Below are 17,900 nucleotides of genomic sequence, written 5' to 3' on the forward strand. Positions count from 1 at the left end.
TCTTATCTTCCCCCATCCAAAACCTTGATCTTTTCTACCCCCGTTAAAACACCCAAAATCCACATTTTTCAAATTCCGTTTTCTTTCCTGAAAGTCCTTGAAATGTTCATCTTGTTTATCCCATGTACCCCACCCCAGCCCTCTATCTTCCACAGATCTCCCGATGTCCCTGTTCTCTACTGTTGTGCTTCCCTCTCTCTCTCCCACTCCCATTATGTTTCATGTGTGTTCCTGTGTTTCTCTTACATGAGCCTCGACTTTGTGTACAAAAGAAACAACTCAACATCATTCACACAAAAAAGAACTTTTCCCTTGTTGATGATCATTTATTCACCAAAAACAGAAAATAAAAGAAAAACAAAACGAATCAGGGATTCATTAGAGAAATGGCAAAAGATGAGAACTTTTAAGTGAAGTAAAAGAAGAGGGAAGGGAGCACAAACTATGGACATATAGACAAGAGAGGTGCACTGGAACCAGAAAGGATGTCTCACTGGAGCTTTATTCCCTTGCGGACCCCTGCCCGGATTCCAGTGCGCTCTCCTCCATAGGCATAGATCTCCTGTCGCACATTGCGCACCTGTGCAAAAAAAAATTAAAAGGTGTGGTCATAAGTAAATAATAACAGCGAGAGAATGAATACTTCCACACAATTCACACCAAGTCCAAGCACTCAGAATAACACGCATCTTTTTACCATGCAGATTCCCACACCACATCACTTCTCCTTGGGACACCTGGGCAGTTGACACCCTGATGGAGTGGGTAAGGCTTCACTGCATGGTCATCACTGGACATAGCTGCTCAGAATGAGGGTTTCAGTTGAATTCCAGGCCTGGCCTTGTGGTTTGTTAAAAACTTGGGCCAATCTGACATATGATATGAGCTGCAGGACCCATAAATTAATTAAAGGGATGGTACGGTGATGCAAGATGATGTTAATATGTAAGCAAATGATACAGGGGGCCATTTTGTTCCATTGATAGGGTAATGCTGTCTTTTATAAGCTGGCACCCATGCCTCACACCTTGCTCAGCTTGATGGTGTGAAAAACAACGTCTTCAAGATTATTGGGGTCTCAAGTGTTGAAGCTGAGTCTATCAGTTGAGTCTATGGGCCTATCACTTTCCCATCGCAGACAGGTCGGTGGTCTCCGTATTATACCGCCTCCTTTCTGGTCTTGCAACCTCTGCTCTTTCCGTGCTCCCCCTCATCCCAACCCAAGGTTTTTGCAGGGTGCACAATCCACCACCATCCCCCTCCCAAAGTCCAGGATCACTGTTCACCTCCACTCATTTGTTCGTTTTTTTTTTTTACACCTGGAGAACCAACTTCCACATTTTCTTCCATCTCATTCTTCCCTCCAAATCTTCAAGACAGCTGTACACCACCATCTCAAACCGTCCCCATCCAAAACCATGATCTTTTAAACCCTTGACAACTCCCCCACTCACAACTCACCCCAAGCCCACCTCCTTCCAAATTTCTACTTTTTCCTTCCCAAGCGTTTGCTTCTGTATCCATCTTGTTCACCCTGTGCATCATTCCCTAGCCCTCATTCCACCTCACACCTATTAATTGTCTGTCTCCTATTTTGTCCTTCATTCACCTCCATTCATACTCTTCATACTGTTCCTTTTGTCCTGTTGCTTCCTGATCAATTCAGTGTTCTAGCTCTTGCATGAGCCTTAAATCCGTACACAAAAAAAAAATAGCCTGTGCACACATCATCATCAACTAATTTGATCGAAGACTTTATCAACTTAATTTTATTTAGGGGCAGGGAGAGGGGTGGGGGCGAGGAGGTAGGGGAGGATGTGTGGGCTGGAGGACTGAGGCAGGCAGACAGAGACATCACCAATGTGATATATATATCTTGGGTAAAATATATATAGTCACGTGAAAAAGCAAGGACATTAGGACACCCCATGTAAAGTTTTGACGTTTTCAACATATTTGAACATACAGCTATTTGATCTTCATTTCAACAATATTGACAGATAAAGGTGATATAATATAACCAATATCATGAAACATTTACATTTTGTAGTCCATTGTATAATTTAAATAAACATAAATGCAAATTTCGCATGTGGAAAAAGTAAGGACACCCTTGGCTCCAATAGGTGGTATTGCCCCCTTTGGCAGAAACAACCTCAAGTAGGCGTTTCTTATAACTGTCTACCAGTCTCTGACATTGACTGGGAGAAATTTTTGCCCACTCCTCCATGCAGAATTCTTTCAGCTGTGCGATGTTCGAGGGGTTTCTTGCATGCACAGCTCGTTTCAAATCCCCCCACAACATCTCGATGGGATTTCGATCCGGGCTTTGACTTGGCCATTCCAGAACCCTCCATTTCTTTCTTTTCAGCCATTCCTTGGTGGATTTACTGGTATGTTTAGGGTCATTGTCATGTTGCAAGGTCCACCTTCGGTTGAGCTTCAACTTTCCGACAGATGGCCTCACATTATCCTCAAGCACCCTCTGGTACAATGAAGAATTCATAGTGGATTCTATGATGGTGAGCTGCCCAGGCCCTGATGCAGCAAAGCTGCCCCAAACCATAATATTTCCACCACCATGCTTTACAGTTGGTGTCAGGTTCTTGTGGTCAAATGCTGTCTTTGGTTTTCGCCAAACATGTCTTCTGGTACTGTGGCCAAATAGCTCTACCTTTGACTCATCTGTCCAGAGCACATTGTTCCAGAAGTGCTGGTCTTTGCCGAGGTGTTCATTGGCAAACTTTAGTCTTGATGCCCTGATGTTCTTTCTGGACAGCAAAGGTATCCTCCTGGCACACCTCCCATGTAGATCAAATTTGTGCAGCCTCTTTCTAATGGTAGACTCGTGCACTTTGACATCAACAGTGGCAAGAGCTACCTGTAGGTCCCGTGATGATATTCTGGGTGTTCTTAGAGACTTCTTTCAGCATTTTGCGGTCTGCTCTCGGGTTGAACTTGATGGGGCGGCCTGGCCTGAACAGGTTGGCAGTTGTTTGGAATCTTCTCCACTTGGAGATGATCTTCCGGACAGTCGAATGATTGATTTCAAATTGTTTGGAGATCTTTTTAAATCCCTTCCCAGACTCGTAGGCATCTATAACCCTCTTTCTGAAGGCCTCAGAGAGCTCTTTTGATCTAAGCATGGTGACGCCACACACTTCAACAACAAAGAGCAAACCAAACTAAATGTCTGAGGTTTAAATAAGACAGGTTCCTCCAAGAGCCTCTCTAACGATGTTCGAATCATTTGCACCTGAGCTGGTGCACCTGATTCTAATTTTAGGTATTTGAAGTAGTGATAAATGTAGGGGTGCACTTACTTTTTCCACATGCAAAATTTGCATTTAGGTTTATTTAAATTATACAATGGACTACAAAATGTAAATGTTTCATGATATTTGTTATATTATATCACCTTTGTCTATCAATATTGTTGAAATGAAGATCAAATAGCTGTATGTTGAAAAAGTCTAAATTTTACATGGGGTGTACTTACTTTTTCACGTGACTGTATATATATATATATATATATATATATATATATATATATATATATATATATATATATATATATATATATATATATATATATATATATGTGTGTGTGTGTGTGTGTGTGTGTGTATATATATATATATATATATATATAAAAGAAAGTTTTTGTTTGTTTGTTTGTATGTTTGTATGTTTGTTTGTCGGCACGCGCTAATCTTCTGAACGGTGAAAGATAGGAGGAAACCTCTAATACAAAAAATGTCGGGACGGGCCCCGGGAAGGTTTTAGGCTAGGTGGCGAGACCGGTCGAGGCCCACCTCGGCCGGGCCGGGCCCATTTTGCAATTAAAAGCTGAGCTGAATTATAGTAGTCAATCTTCTACGGCCACAGGTAAAAGATGAATTATAGTAGTAAATTCATTCAAAAACAACCAAAAATGTCGGGACGGGCCCCAGGAAGGTTAGGTGGCGAGGCCGGTCAAAGTTGCTTCGGTCGAGCTGGGCCCATTCCACAATTAAAAGCCGAGCTGAATTATAGTAGTCAATCTTCTACGGCCACAGGTAAAAGATGAATTATAGTAGTAAATTCATTCAAAAACAACCAAAAATGTCGGGACGGGCCCCAGGAAGGTTAGGTGGCGAGGCCGTTCGAAGTCGCTTCGGCCGAGCTGGGCCCATTCCACAATTAAAAGCTGAGCTGAATTATAGTAGTCAATCTTCTACGGCCGTGAGTAAAAGCTGAATTATAGTAGTAAATTCATTCAAAAAGAACCCGGGCAATGCCGGGTGCTTTCGGCTAGTGTATATATATATTGTTGCGAATATGGAATTTGGCCTCCATATCCGCTTGTAAATATTCCCCTATTTCCCCAATACTCCCCAACTATCCCCAATCCCCCATTCCCTAGTCCCATTGTCTGTAAACAACACTCTGTAGAACCGACCTTCCCCTTTTTCCCCCATTAAATGTCGTGCCCAGGTCCACCGCATCTCACGTAGACAACTTTCGGACATCTTGCTAGTTATTCTTAGTCTATGTCAGTTAAGGACTCGTTTCCATTAATTCTGACTCTTCGTTGCACCAGAATGTGATTATATGGCACCAGTAGTGAGTTTAGGACCTTCCCTTACCTCCTCCCATCTTCTTCCCCAAACAACAACAACAACAACTACAGCAACAACAACAACTACAGCTACAACAACAACTACAACAACAACTACAACAACGGCGCGGGGGGGGGAGTGTGCGTCCTCACACCGGCTCGGTTAGCCGCCATGACCATGCGCTCCACGGGGTTACCACGAAGGGGCTCCCTGTCAGCCCCTCGTCAAGGGTGGAGCCGGTAACCCCCCCGCACGCACCCAATGAGAAGCAACGAGCCGATTCCATCTGGGGCGGAGCTAACGAGCCGAGGGCGTGTCACTCCCCGCCGGATATACGAAGCGACTCACCGGACGTGACGTGAGATGCGCCCCCAGCTTGAGAAGACAAGAGAGCCACCTCCGAGTGCTGAGAGACCTCCTGCATCTTTTGGGCCGCGCTATCCTGTCCCTGAGCACAAGGTGCACCTTGTGCTGGCCATCGAATACCCGCTTTCCTTGCCATCAATCCCCGTGTGAGTCAGTTTTTGTCCTGTTTATCTGTGGTCTGTCGGGAATAAGATAAGTGTGTCTAAGTGCCTATCTTTCTATGCTGTCCCTCTCATTCCTGTAATCAAACCTTCCGCAATATTATAACCTCCTCCGGAGGTCTTGAGAACTGAACCCTTGGTGTCGTGTCATTTTAACCCAGCCGTTGTGTCTTTTCCTTCATTGATTTAGCGTAGCGCGACTCGGCAACGTTCGAGTATAATCGGGTAAACGTGCAGGCGCGGTCATACCAAACCGCTCGGTAAATAACATCTAAGCCGCGTCTGTAACAATTGGTGTCAGGAGTGTCGGATTCGAACCTGGGACTAAATTTATTAGGCCCAAATTTTGGAACACCAATTGTACCACTAGGGTAACAATTGGTGTTGGAAGGTAGAATTCGACCCGGAGCGCGTTTACGCGCTCAAAATTATAAAGGCGAAATTTGATGGTGTTTTACAAAATATAAAAACCCGAATTTTGAAAGTCGCGCTATGGCAGACCAAGTCGGCTGGGGTCCGGTAGTGGAGAGTGAGGCAGGGTCGGTCCAGGACCAAATTGAGGGACGTGAGGAGAGCGAAGCAGCGAGGGTAGCAGACGCACAAATTAGCGTCGTTACGCCCGACATTGCGGGTGCACAAAATGGCGCCTCGCTGGTCACGGCGACCGCGCCCGCGACCGTGGTAGCGCCGCCGATGGGTTGGGGCCTATTTATGGAACAAATAAAGGCCTTTATGGTTAAGTCGGGTGAAGAAATGAAGGACGAGATGAGGGCTAATAGTCAGCAATTGGGAAACCAAATTGTGGGATTGAGGGCTGATAGTGAGCGATTAGAGGGCCAAATGGAGGTAATGGGAAGCCAAATGGGGGTAATGAGGGACGAAGCGAGGGGTACCGGTGAGGGATTAGACAAGAAATTAGAGGGGTTAGACAATGGGATAGAAGGGGTGAAACATGGGTTAGGGAGTAGAATAGAGGGATTAGGCAATAGATTAGGGGAAATACAGGAGGGGTTAATGGGGGTAGAAAACAGAATGGCCGCTCAAGAGAATCAAATGGAAGGGATGCAAAAAGGGTTAGAGGGGTTAGAAAACACCATGGAAGGCAAATTGAGGGACATGAGGGACCAAGCGGAAAGGGAAGTTAAACAAATGGGGCAGCAGATAGAGGGGGTCAGAATGGGGGTAGAAACCAAACTGGATGCTCAAAGGGAGGAAATGGAGCAGATGAGGGTGGCATCTGGGCAGGAGATGCAAGTGATGGGAGAGGAGATCAGAAGAGGAGTGAGTGAGGAGGTCGGAGGAGTGCGCGAGGAGGTGAGGCACTGTAAGGAGCGCATGGAGAAGGAGGTGAGAAAGGGGACTGTAAAGTTACAAGGGGGCATAGAGGACCTGACGCAGGAGGTGGAGCAGCTGACGGTGGGACAGACGGAGTTAGTGGAGCAGGTACAAAGGAACACTGCGGTAATAGGAGGGTTAAAAGCGACACAAAATGACTTAAAAGATGACTTGATAGCGACGAAGAGGGAATGTCAGATGGTACGTGAGGGACTGACAACGAGGCTGGACGAGGTGATAGAGGTAATGGAGACGAAGGACCGGCAGGTGAGGACGCACATGGAAACGGTCAAGGTAGCCTTGGAGGACGAGCTTGAGGAGACGTACCGGGGAATAAAAGAGGTGAAGCAGAAATTAGAAGAAGTGGAAGAAGGGATGAGCGAAATTAAGAAGCGACGGAGAGGGGATAAGAAGGAGATAAAGGGGGAAGTAAAAGAATTGGTCCAAAGTCTGTGTTTGGATCGTGATGATGTGCTCATTAACCGGATGAGGGATTCGCAGGTGATGGAGGAGAAGCGAAGAGGAAGAGGACCTGGTGTAAGTGGTGACCAATATGGTCATGCGTATGATGCGCCAGGGGATTTAAGAAGCTTGGGGGTCGAGATGGACCCGGGTGTTCATGAGAGGCCGTTGGTGAAGTGTGCGACAGGTCTGGTGTGCGAAAGAGGAGGTGTGCGAGAAAGTCCGACTCTGGGGTGTGTGAGGAAAAAGTGCGTGCCAAGGAGTGAGGGTGCTGGCGAGAGTGAGTCGGTCGTAGCGCATGTGCGAGGGAGCACATGGGAGCGAGTAGTGAGGAGTGTTACGGAGGGTGTAAAGGGAGAATGCACACCTGTGGTGAGTGTTACAGAGGGTGTGACGGGAGAGTGTGCGCGAGAAAGGTGTGTAACAGACAGGTGCATGAGGAAAGAGTGCGCTGTCAAGAGTAAGGGTGAGTGCGCTGTCAAGAATGGAGGTGAGAGTAGTGAGAGTGACAAGGAGAGTGAGTTGGTTGTGACAGGTGAGCGAGGATGTACACCTGGGATGGAAGGATGCACACCTGGAATGGTAGAGCGTGAGTGGGAATGCACGCTGGAGTTGGTGGTGAGGCACGTGGTTGGGTGTGCGAATGGGAGCACACCTGTGATTGTCACAGAGGAGGTGACAGAGGAGGGGGCGCGAAGAGGTGTGTTGGTGAGGTGTGCGACCAATGAATGTGTGCCAAAGTGTTCGGTGGTCAGGTGTGTGACCAAGGCTGTGAGTGGAATGAGGGTACCTGGGTGTGTAAGGAAAGGTACGAGGAGCATGGGAACGGCTGGATGTGTGAGCAAGGAACGGGCTGCAGGGTGTAAGCATGCAGGTGAAGCATCGACGTTAAACGGGGTAGAGTTTAGAACGACTTATAGCCGAATCGGGCCCTCGGTGCGTGCCGGGCTTCGCGTGCCGCGAGAACCAGCGGGGATCCGAGCCACGGCGGGTTCGAAAGGACCGCCGTGCGCGATCCACGCTGGGCCTCGCGTGGGACGGCCGCGTCCGTGCTCCACTAGGCGGAGCGGGCAGCCCGATAGAAAGGGTCGTCATGGCGACCACGTTTTGTTGAGACGTGCCGGCAGGTCGAGATCGGGACATTGGATGGCTCCACGCCGAGGTGGTGCGTGGGATCTCGGCCCGGGTAAGCCCCCGTCCCTGCCCCGAATGCCGGACGCATCCAGCCGCCGGCACAAAACAACCAGCATCCATTGCTTGGCTTTACGAAGCCGGGCTTTGGACAGGAATTGGCGCACCGAGAGGCATTAGTGAGTAGACTGGGTGATGAGGTTAGTGTTTTGGACCCAAAATTAGAGAAAAACAAAATTTGATGATTGGCAAGGGATTGGCAGTAGTGATTGGCAGATGATGGGTAGTGATTGGCAAATTTTTAATTTGTTGAAATTTGATGTGCAAAATTGGTAGTGAGCGATGGGCCCGGTGGGTAAGGCTGGCATCCCTGCCGCCCTTCCCATGGGGGCAAAGGAGCAATAGTTTATGGGGTGTATGGCAGTGAAAACTAGCCCGGGTGGGTTAGGTTATATTGGTAGGGATCTAGCGAAGATGACATTAGGTGACGTTAAGGTTAGTTAGTGACTGATACCTGTAGTGGGGACGCAGGTAGATTAGTATGGATGATAATGACGAGGGAGCGCAATAGTTTAAAGGGACGACTGGGAAGCGCAAGTTTCAGAAGGGAGTAGTTAGCTGAGATGATGCCGTGTGTGTGAGAATTGAGCAGGTGTGATTGCACAGGTGTGCAACTGGACAGTTGTGTGGAGCAGTGTATGAGTAGTGAGTGTTGTGGATCAGCGCGAATGCGCTTGGGGGAGAGAAGGGTGCAGGTGGCACCAAGTATGAGAGCACAGGTGTGCAAGTACAGGTGTGTGGAGAGAGTTGGAGTAAGTGGTACGGAGTGGTGTGCATGGTGCGAAGGTGTGGATGGGGGAAGAGTGGACCCCTTTCACGAGTACCCGGGGCGGGTAGTGTAAGTGTTAGGTAGAGGGTACAGGTAAATTGTGGTTGGATATTGGCATTTGTGGTGCGGTTGCAGAATGGTGTTGTGGATGGGTGCATTAGTGTTGTGGAAATGGCTGGGCGTGTAGCCTGTTAGTGTGTGTAGTTGGTTGGGCACTCCACCACTGTGAGGATGTCGGCCAGGTGAGGCCGCAGGTGGGCTCTGGGAGCCGGTAGTTGTGAGTGGGTGCCTGAGGATCCCGGGTGTGGATCGGGCAGCCCAGTGCCAGAGAGGGCACCGAGTGGGGAGAGCGCCAGAGGGCCTTCCCCAGGTAGTTAGGTTAGGGTAAGGAGCAGGTAAGCTCGGAGGCAACTGCAGTGGTGGAGGTGTACAGGTGGGTAGACCTGCTGGGAGAGTTACACGCCACAGCCCAGAAATTGTGCGAGGGCACCGGGAGATGAATCGGGGGAGTGAGACCCCACCCCAAATTGAAAAGCACCACAGTTTGGCCAATGGGAATTGGTTTTTAGAACCCATAGTGTAAGAGGGCCAATGGTTTGGCCGGAGAAAGACCCCGGGTAGTGTAAAGTTGTTAAAGTCATTTAGGAAATAGTTAGGATTGATGAACCTGTCGCACCATACGCAGCCACTTACCTGTGGTGATGATGATGACTCCACACCTGTGTTTTCTTTGTTCTGTGTGCAGGAAATGAGAATTGCTGTGTGGATTGGTGAGACGCATCACGACGTGGATGAGACATTGGGGTGACTCCATCTCTCCCTCCCTAGGAGGGACTGATGATGAATTGGTGATGGCAAATTATGATGTTGAGTTGGAGATGGCAAATTGTGATGAGAGTTGGAAATGGCAAATTTGATTGGTTAGGAGGGAGAGAAGACGAATTTGGTATATGGGAGGAACGGGGAAGACAGTAGGGACGTTTGTTGATTTGTAAAGTAGATGTTTATGGGTAGTGTTGTGTTTTGTGGATACAGTAAGGGGTAAGGGAGGGGCCATGTAGGTTACCTGGTGGGGGGGGGGGAGCGTACGGTAGGAACGTACCTGTCTCACCTGGTTCCCATGTGCCCCCAGTGTGCATTACCTTGCATTGCGTGCACTTTTGCGCCCTTACCACCTTACTCACTTGTCTTCTTCTTTTGTCTCCCACCTCCGAGGATCTGGTTTTGGGGCAGAGAGAGAGGAGAGAGAGGTGCTGGCTTCGCAGTTGTGGGCCTGCACTTTCGCTGCTAGCTGCCTGGATCGATACACCATATGGACCGCAATGTTTGTGGCCACCCACAATGGACCGCAGTTCTTTTGCGGCCAAGCACCACCCGTGGAAGGACCTATGGGTCAACGTGGCACCTATGCCAAACAGGTGAACCACTAACAGTTGGCCCCCTGACGGCCACAATAGAGAAATGGACGCGGTTGGCGCCTTTCTTTATTTTTTTTGGAAAGAGGCAAGAACACCAAGTGCACCACACGAAGGCAAGACCAGCGGCAGAACATCGGCCGGCTGCGACACCACCGGTGATTTATTAAACACTTTATTGGTGCACCGGATGGTGCTCACTGTGTGATGGGGTGGTGCTTTTGATGCTTGGAAGGGGTGCTCTGCACATTATTAAAGGCCGTAGGCCACAGAGCACTCTTGGGTTGGTGTATCGATGCTGGCATGCGTGCTCTCTCTATGCATAACATCTGCATGTGTTCCTCCAAAAACAGGTCCTGGATCGTAGTGTAAATATCAGCGTAGTCTTGTAAATAATGCTCCCTACCGGCTGTATGTTTAGTTTGCGAATTCTTTCCGGATTCGGTTATCCTGTGGGTGTGTTTCTGTGAGGAGAAGGGTGCAACGTCGCAGGGGGACATATTTACTCATTTGTGAATATCTGTAAAACTGTCGCACTCAGGGTAGAGTTAATAGTAGAGGGAACTACATCTGAGTGCCACACTAAAATAGGTAAAAATTTATCGGGTCGGGACGCCCCGAGGGTAGAGAAGGGTGCAATGTTGCGAATATGGAATTTGGCCTCCATATCCGCTTGTAAATATTCCCCTATTTCCCCAATACTCCCCACCTATCCCCAATCCCCCATTCCCTAGTCCCATTGTCTGTAAACAACACTCTGTAGAACCGACCTTCCCCTTTTTCCCCCATTAAATGTCGTGCCCAGGTCCACCGCATCTCACGTAGACAACTTTCGGACATCTTGCTAGTTATTCTTAGTCTATGTCAGTTAAGGACTCGCTTCCATTAATTCTGACTCTTCGTTGCACCAGAATGTGATTATATGGCACCAGTAGTGAGTTTAGGACCTTCCCTTACCTCCTCCCATCTTCTTCCCCAAACAACAACAACAACAACTACAGCAACAACAACAACTACAGCTACAACAACAACTACAACAACGGCGCGGGGGGGGAGTGTGCGTCCTCACACCGGCTCGGTTAGCCGCCATGACCATGCGCTCCACGGGGTTACCACGAAGGGGCTCCCTGTCAGCCCCTCGTCAAGGGTGGAGCCGGTAACCCCCCCGCACGCACCCAATGAGAAGCAACGAGCCGATTCCATCTGGGGCGGAGCTAACGAGCCGAGGGCGTGTCACTCCCCGCCGGATATACGAAGCGACTCACCGGACGTGACGTGAGATGCGCCCCCAGCTTGAGAAGACAAGAGAGCCACCTCCGAGCGCTGAGAGACCTCCTGCATCTTTTGGGCCGCGCTATCCTGTCCCTGAGCACAAGGTGCACCTTGTGCTGGCCATCGAATACCCGCTTTCCTTGCCATCAATCCCCGTGTGAGTCAGTTTTTGTCCTGTTTATCTGTGGTCTGTCGGGAATAAGATAAGTGTGTCTAAGTGCCTATCTTTCTATGCTGTCCCTCTCATTCCTGTAATCAAACCTTCCGCAATATTATAACCTCCTCCGGAGGTCTTGAGAACTGAACCCTTGGTGTCGTGTCATTTTAACCCAGCCGTTGTGTCTTTTCCTTCATTGATTTAGCGTAGCGCGACTCGGCAACGTTCGAGTATAATCGGGTAAACGTGCAGGCGCGGTCATACCAAACCGCTCGGTAAATAACATCTAAGCCGCGTCTGTAACAATATATATACTTACTATAGTTCATGGACAGGTGTGGATTTGTGTGTTTCTTTGTCACACCACTACTTCTACAGTTCTGGGCCGATTACATCGACTTGCTTCATAGAATCAGCATGATCCCCAATTAGTGTTTTGGGGTGTTTTATCTTTATCGGTGGTATTGGAGGGGGGGGGGGATGGAGGAGGTGGGATTGGGGGGGGGGGTGCGGAGACGGCAGGGGGGGACACAAATTCTCGACGTAAATGCGTATCAGGAAGCGCCACTCCAGGTGGGATAGGGTATTACAAGTCCCACCCTTTTTATTTTTTTAAATTACGCAGCGAGAGGTATTTTGGATTGCACGTCTGAAGAATACCATGGCCGTGGGGTGGCTACATGGATGGGATGGCCACGGCCTCATATGCCGTTTTGAGTCCACAAAGTGAAGCCAGTGACCAATGGAGCAATTTTTGGCAAACAGGACGACCAATTGGTCCATTAGCGAAGCGACGGATACGCTCCGCTAGTGTATCTATATATATATATAATTATATATATTGTCACCTTTCGATTGTCACCTTTCCAAATATATATATCTATATATATAGTAAAGGCTAACCGCTAACGGCTAACCCCCGCTCTTGCAGGGAAAATGGCCTTTTAAAATGCCTGTTGTTGTTGTTGTGTATATATATAGTAAAGGATAGCACAAAGAGTAAGTAGCTCAGTGCAATATCCTTTACAATATGAATCCAGAGCTGCAAATCTTTTGACATGTACGTGTGTGTGTGTGTGTGTGTGTGTGTGTGTACATACATACATACATACATACATACATACATACATATACACACTCTTTAACGGCCCTGCACTATTAAAAAAAAAACCCACCGTTTAGAGGCCATTTTTCCCCGCAAAGCGGGGGTTGGCCTTTTCGGGGACCGTGGTAGTTGTTGTTTTTTGGTCCCCTTTTTGAAGCAATGTTTTACGGCCGGATGCCCTTCCTGACGCCAACCCTTTTTGCCGCCTTCAACGACAAACAGGGAATTACCAGTGAACTGGTACTCAATTAGCCGACCTCGGAAGAATGACAGGCTGAGTCAACCCCCCTGGCATTAATTCGGCGATCGACCGAGATTCGAACCCAGGATCCTAGGATCCTAAGCCGGCACCCTAGCCGCTAGCCCAACACCAGGGATGCACTATGGAGCAGGATATTTAGATTTTCACGTCGCGGTCGTCGTCGTCGGTGATCGACTGAAATATGTGGCAGTGATCCACTACAAACACCCACGCCTCAAGGGAGCGGAAAATGGAGTGTTTTTTTTTTCTCTGGGACAATTTGTATGACTTGTGGGGACTTTGATTTATTATTTAGTGATAGCATCCAGTTTTCACGTTATTCTGTCCTCCAATTTATTCGATTAAGGTTGTAATACAAAGATTCTTCTATCTTCTCCTCTTATTCGATATAATACGCAAAAAGTTTTTTTTTTTTTAATGAGTTATATTCTCTGTATCATAATTTCACAATTAAATTTCTTTCAATTATTTTATCGTGAATAGCTCTCAAATTTCAAATTACCGTATTTAAAGCATCGAGGCCTGTCGATTTTTCAATGGGTGACTGCTATTATGCGCGTGCGCGCACGCACACACACACACGCATGCACACACACACTTACAAAAAGGCTGAATTTTTTTTTTTAAATGCCTTTATAATAACACTGCACTGTATTCAATTATTATAACGAGGTGTGCGTACCCATCACTTTGCTGACGCGTTTAATCAGACAGAATGTTGTCCTTCAGTCACATCGCACGTTTATCTGCGAGTGTCAATGAGGATGTAAAATCATACTGAAATATGCAAAAAATTGGTATTTTGGAACACGTAGTCGTTGTTGTTGTTGTTGTTGTTGTATATCCCCGGACAGTTCTTTCAAACAAGCCCGCGGCACTGAGACAGGTTGATCAATCTCCCAGGAGCGACCCAGAGATCCCCTACATCCAGGATGGTGCACCCCTGTCTTCACGAAGTCAGGGCCACTACAGAGTGAGAAAGAGCGAGAGCGAGAAACAAGAGGGAAAGGGCCGATCTATGGGGACCGATCGGCACTCTGACCGTGACTGCACTGTCCTGACGAATATGGGCAGCAGCGAAGAATGTCCCCGATTCACCCCCGATTTGCGTTGGGGAGGGTGGGGGTTGCAGGTTGGGGGAAGGGGGAGGATACAACCACCATGAAGAGGCATCCTGGATAGTTGTACACATAGTTGGTGTAGTCAAGGCTGTGGTTGTGATTGTTTGTGTGCTCCTTCCGCGTTCTTCGAAACAGTTTATTATTATTATTATTATTATTATTGTTTCATTTTCGTTTCAAGTAAACAGATTATTCTCTTTGGAGCCTAATAAATAGATTGTCACCTTTCCAACGGTACCATTTGTATTATTCCACGACAGCAGGAATTCTCCAGAATAGAGCAATACAATTATCGTTGTTGATATTATTATTATTAATCATGTTATTTTGTAGTAATTAAATGTAGATATTACTGTTATGCTATTATCGTTATTGCTAATGCACCATTTTTAATGGGAAAAATGTCCTCTGAAGATGAACTGCCCGATGTCCCGTTTCTTCACATGACGTACGGACAGTGGCATGTTATTATCACCAGTAACGGTACCCGCCCTATGGGCGGGGCTTCAATTGGGAAGCCCAATGAAAAGGCAAAATATCAGAAATTGAAGGATTTTTTAAATTTTAAATGATTCATATAAACATCCGTTGAATCATATCACACGCAAATCATCAAAATCTAAACAGTACATGGCGCTCAATTTTGAAAAAAAGATGTAATTCTGCAAAACAGAAGCGGCCGCTACACGTCTTTCTCAGTCGCACGTTTATGTGTGAAGAGTGCGCACCGAATCTGTAACACGGAAATGGACGCGACACCTGTTTCTCGGTCGCTTTGCACACGCTGCCATGTTACTTCGGAGCCGCACATTTATATAGGAAGAGTTCGTCAGGAGTCGATCTACTCTCTCCTGGTACGTAGAATAAACAGTATTTGTAGAATTTCAACAAAAGCCACATCACTGTTCATGTCGGTAAATATTATTCCATCGTGTTTGGAAAAACTGGAAAATTGGAAAACTTGGAAAAACAATATAGCCTATTTTACTCGCAGGGGTCCCAGGAATACCCACCCAAAATATCGTTACGATCGGTTGAGCCGTTTTTGCGGTACCTTCGAACGGACGGACGGACATTTGGTGAATTATAGTAAGAATAATATTATTATTATTCCATTATCATTTATTTATTTTTTTTTTTTTTTTTTTTTTTTTTTTTGTATACAAGATCGAGGCTCGTGAAAGAGCAAACATTAATCACACAATAAGACAAACCGACACACAAAAAACAAGGGGAGCGGCAGACAAGATGGGGAGAGAGGGGGGAGGACACAAAAGAGAGGGGGAAGAAAGGGAAGGACACAAACACAACATTTGAGAGCAGGGACATCGGGAGGACTTGGGGGGAGGTGGGAGAGGATTAAAACATATGAACACTGCAAGGACTCTGGGGTGAATTACCGGGGGTAGAAAAGATCAAGGTTTTCGATGGGGGAAGATAAGAGATGGTGGTGAACAGCTGTTTTAAAGACCTGGAGGGAGGAGTGGGATTGAAGGGAGTGGGGGAGTTTGTTCCAGAGGTGGGAGAAAAGGGGAATGAAAGAGTGAAGGTGAGCAGAGAGCCTAGACTTTGGCAGTTTAACCATAGGAGGGTTGCAGGCAGATCTTGTGCGACCTGAAGGAATATTGGGGGGACAGAGCACAGAGAGAGCTGGGGGAGCAAGGCCGGAGAGGAGTCGGTAGAAGACAGAAAGACCACCAACCTGCCTGCGGTGAGTGAGTGAAAGACCCTCGGCGTTGACTACATCGCAGGAGATTCCAATGATTCTGAAAGCTTTGGCCTCAACAGCGTGAAGCCGAGCAAGGTGTGAGGCAGGAGCACCAGCCCAGAGGGGGGAACAGTATTCCATTGAGCTGCGGATGAAAGCCTTGTATGTGGTGAGGAGCTCAGGTGTGCCAAGGAAGGACTTCGCACGACGGAGGATGCCCAGTCGGCGACTGGCTTTGGAGGCCAGCTTGGAAATGTGGTTTTCCCAAGAAAGATCATGGCAGATAGTGAGACCCAAAAGCTTGAGCGACAGAACTTCTTGGAGAGGATTGTTGAGAAAGTAGATGGGAGGGTTGTCCAGTCGGTCCTTTCGAAGAGACATTGTAAGAGTGTGAGATTTGTCAGGATTGAAAGACATGTTCCACTTGTTTGACCAGTCTGTGATTTTGTCCAGGTCTGCAGAGAGTGGGGAGGCTGCAGACTGCCGATCTGAGGGATGAGGAATGGAGCGACAGAGAGTAGAGTCGTCAGCAAAGAGATAGAGAGGATTTTCAAGAGAGTCAGAGAGATCATTGATGAAGACCAGAAAAAGCACAGGGCCCAGAACACTACCTTGGGGAACTCCAGCCTGAACAGGAAGAGGAGATGAGAGAAACCCATTCAGGGCCACACGTTGACTACGACCAGAGAGGAAGTCCGCCAGCCATGCGTGGAGATTTCCATGGATACCAAAGGAGGAGAGTTTGGAGAGCAGAGCAGGGTGCCAGACCGTATCGAAGGCACGTGAAATGTCAAGGGAGACAGCTCTAATTTCCTGTTTGGCGTTGAGGACCTCCATCCATTGTTGAGAAAGCAGAAGCAGCATGTCCAGAGTAGAGTGACCAGGTCTGAAACCAAATTGATGATCAGAGATCAAGCCATTGGAGAAGAGGAAAGATTTAATATCTGAAGCAATGATGGATTCCATGACTTTGCTGATAATTGGGAGAAGGCTGATTGGTCTGTAGTTGCTGGGATCTGTTTTTGCACCTTTTTTGTGCAAAGCGGTGATGTTGGCTGATTTCCAAGCAGATGGCAGATGACCTTGAGCAAAAGAGAGGGTGAAGAGAACAGAAAGAGGGAGTGAAAGAGCAGAAGAACATGATTTTAGGACCCGTGGGCTGATGCCGTCAGGACCAGTTGCAGAATCAGAGTCGAGGGTTGACAGAAACTTTTCCACCTTGTCAGGAGGAAAGGACACAGAGTCCAGGAGCAGCTGGGTACGACTGGGTACGGTGGGTACAGAGAGGGATGGGTTTGGGACACAAGATTTAGAGGCAAACACAGAGTTGAGGCATTCAGCTTTCTCACGTGCGGAGTCAGCCGTTAAGCCGTTTGAGGTGAGGGAGGGGATGGAGGGGGAACAAACACCAGAAAATGATTTGACCAGACGCCACCAGGATTTGGAAGAGGGAGACAGATAAGAGAGTTCGGTCTTGAGAATGGTGAGATATTGTTTCCTGGCTCTCCTGAGGGTGGACACACACTTGTTTCGGGCTTTGTGAAAGGAAATGAGATTTCCTTCCGTTGGATTTGCTTTCCAGGAGACGAAAGCAAGTTGTTTCAGGGCAACAGCCTCACCACAACATTCCGTGTACCATGGACGGGAGGAAGGGTATGACAACTGAAGACGAGATGGTATAAATCTGTGCATGAGAGAGAGCAATTTACTTTGAAAGAATTCCCAGGCTGAGTTGATGTCAGAGGCGGTAGAGATGGGAGACCAGTCCAGATGATTGATGGCTGCTTGAAGACCGTGCCAGTTGGCCTGAGTGAAATGCCAGACTCGTCGACGCTGAGGAGGCTCTCTGAGAATGGTCAGAGAGATGTCCACTTTGACAAGCACATGATCAGATGAGCCGATTGGAGCAGAAGAAGAGCAGCAGACATTTTCAGGGAAGTTTGTCATAACCAAATCCAGAAGAGAAGATGCTCCG

General features: G+C 47.7%; 1 protein-coding gene across 1 annotated transcript in view; it reads right to left on the bottom strand.

Moving 5' to 3' along the window:
* Window positions 1-302: 302 nt before the first annotated feature.
* Window positions 303-17,900, bottom strand: part of UTP3 (UTP3 small subunit processome component) — a gene marked incomplete in the record, with an annotated part of 39,695 nt that continues 22,097 nt past the window's right edge. Inside the window, 1 exon segment of the mRNA XM_078771570.1 lies at window positions 303-580. Coding sequence (XP_078627696.1) covers window positions 491-580 — 90 coding nt within the window.

This window comes from Myxine glutinosa, chromosome 2 (genome assembly GCF_964187855.1).
Source record: "Myxine glutinosa chromosome 2, kmMyxGlut1.1, whole genome shotgun sequence".
In the NCBI taxonomy this organism is placed as follows: domain Eukaryota; kingdom Metazoa; phylum Chordata; class Myxini; order Myxiniformes; family Myxinidae; genus Myxine; species Myxine glutinosa.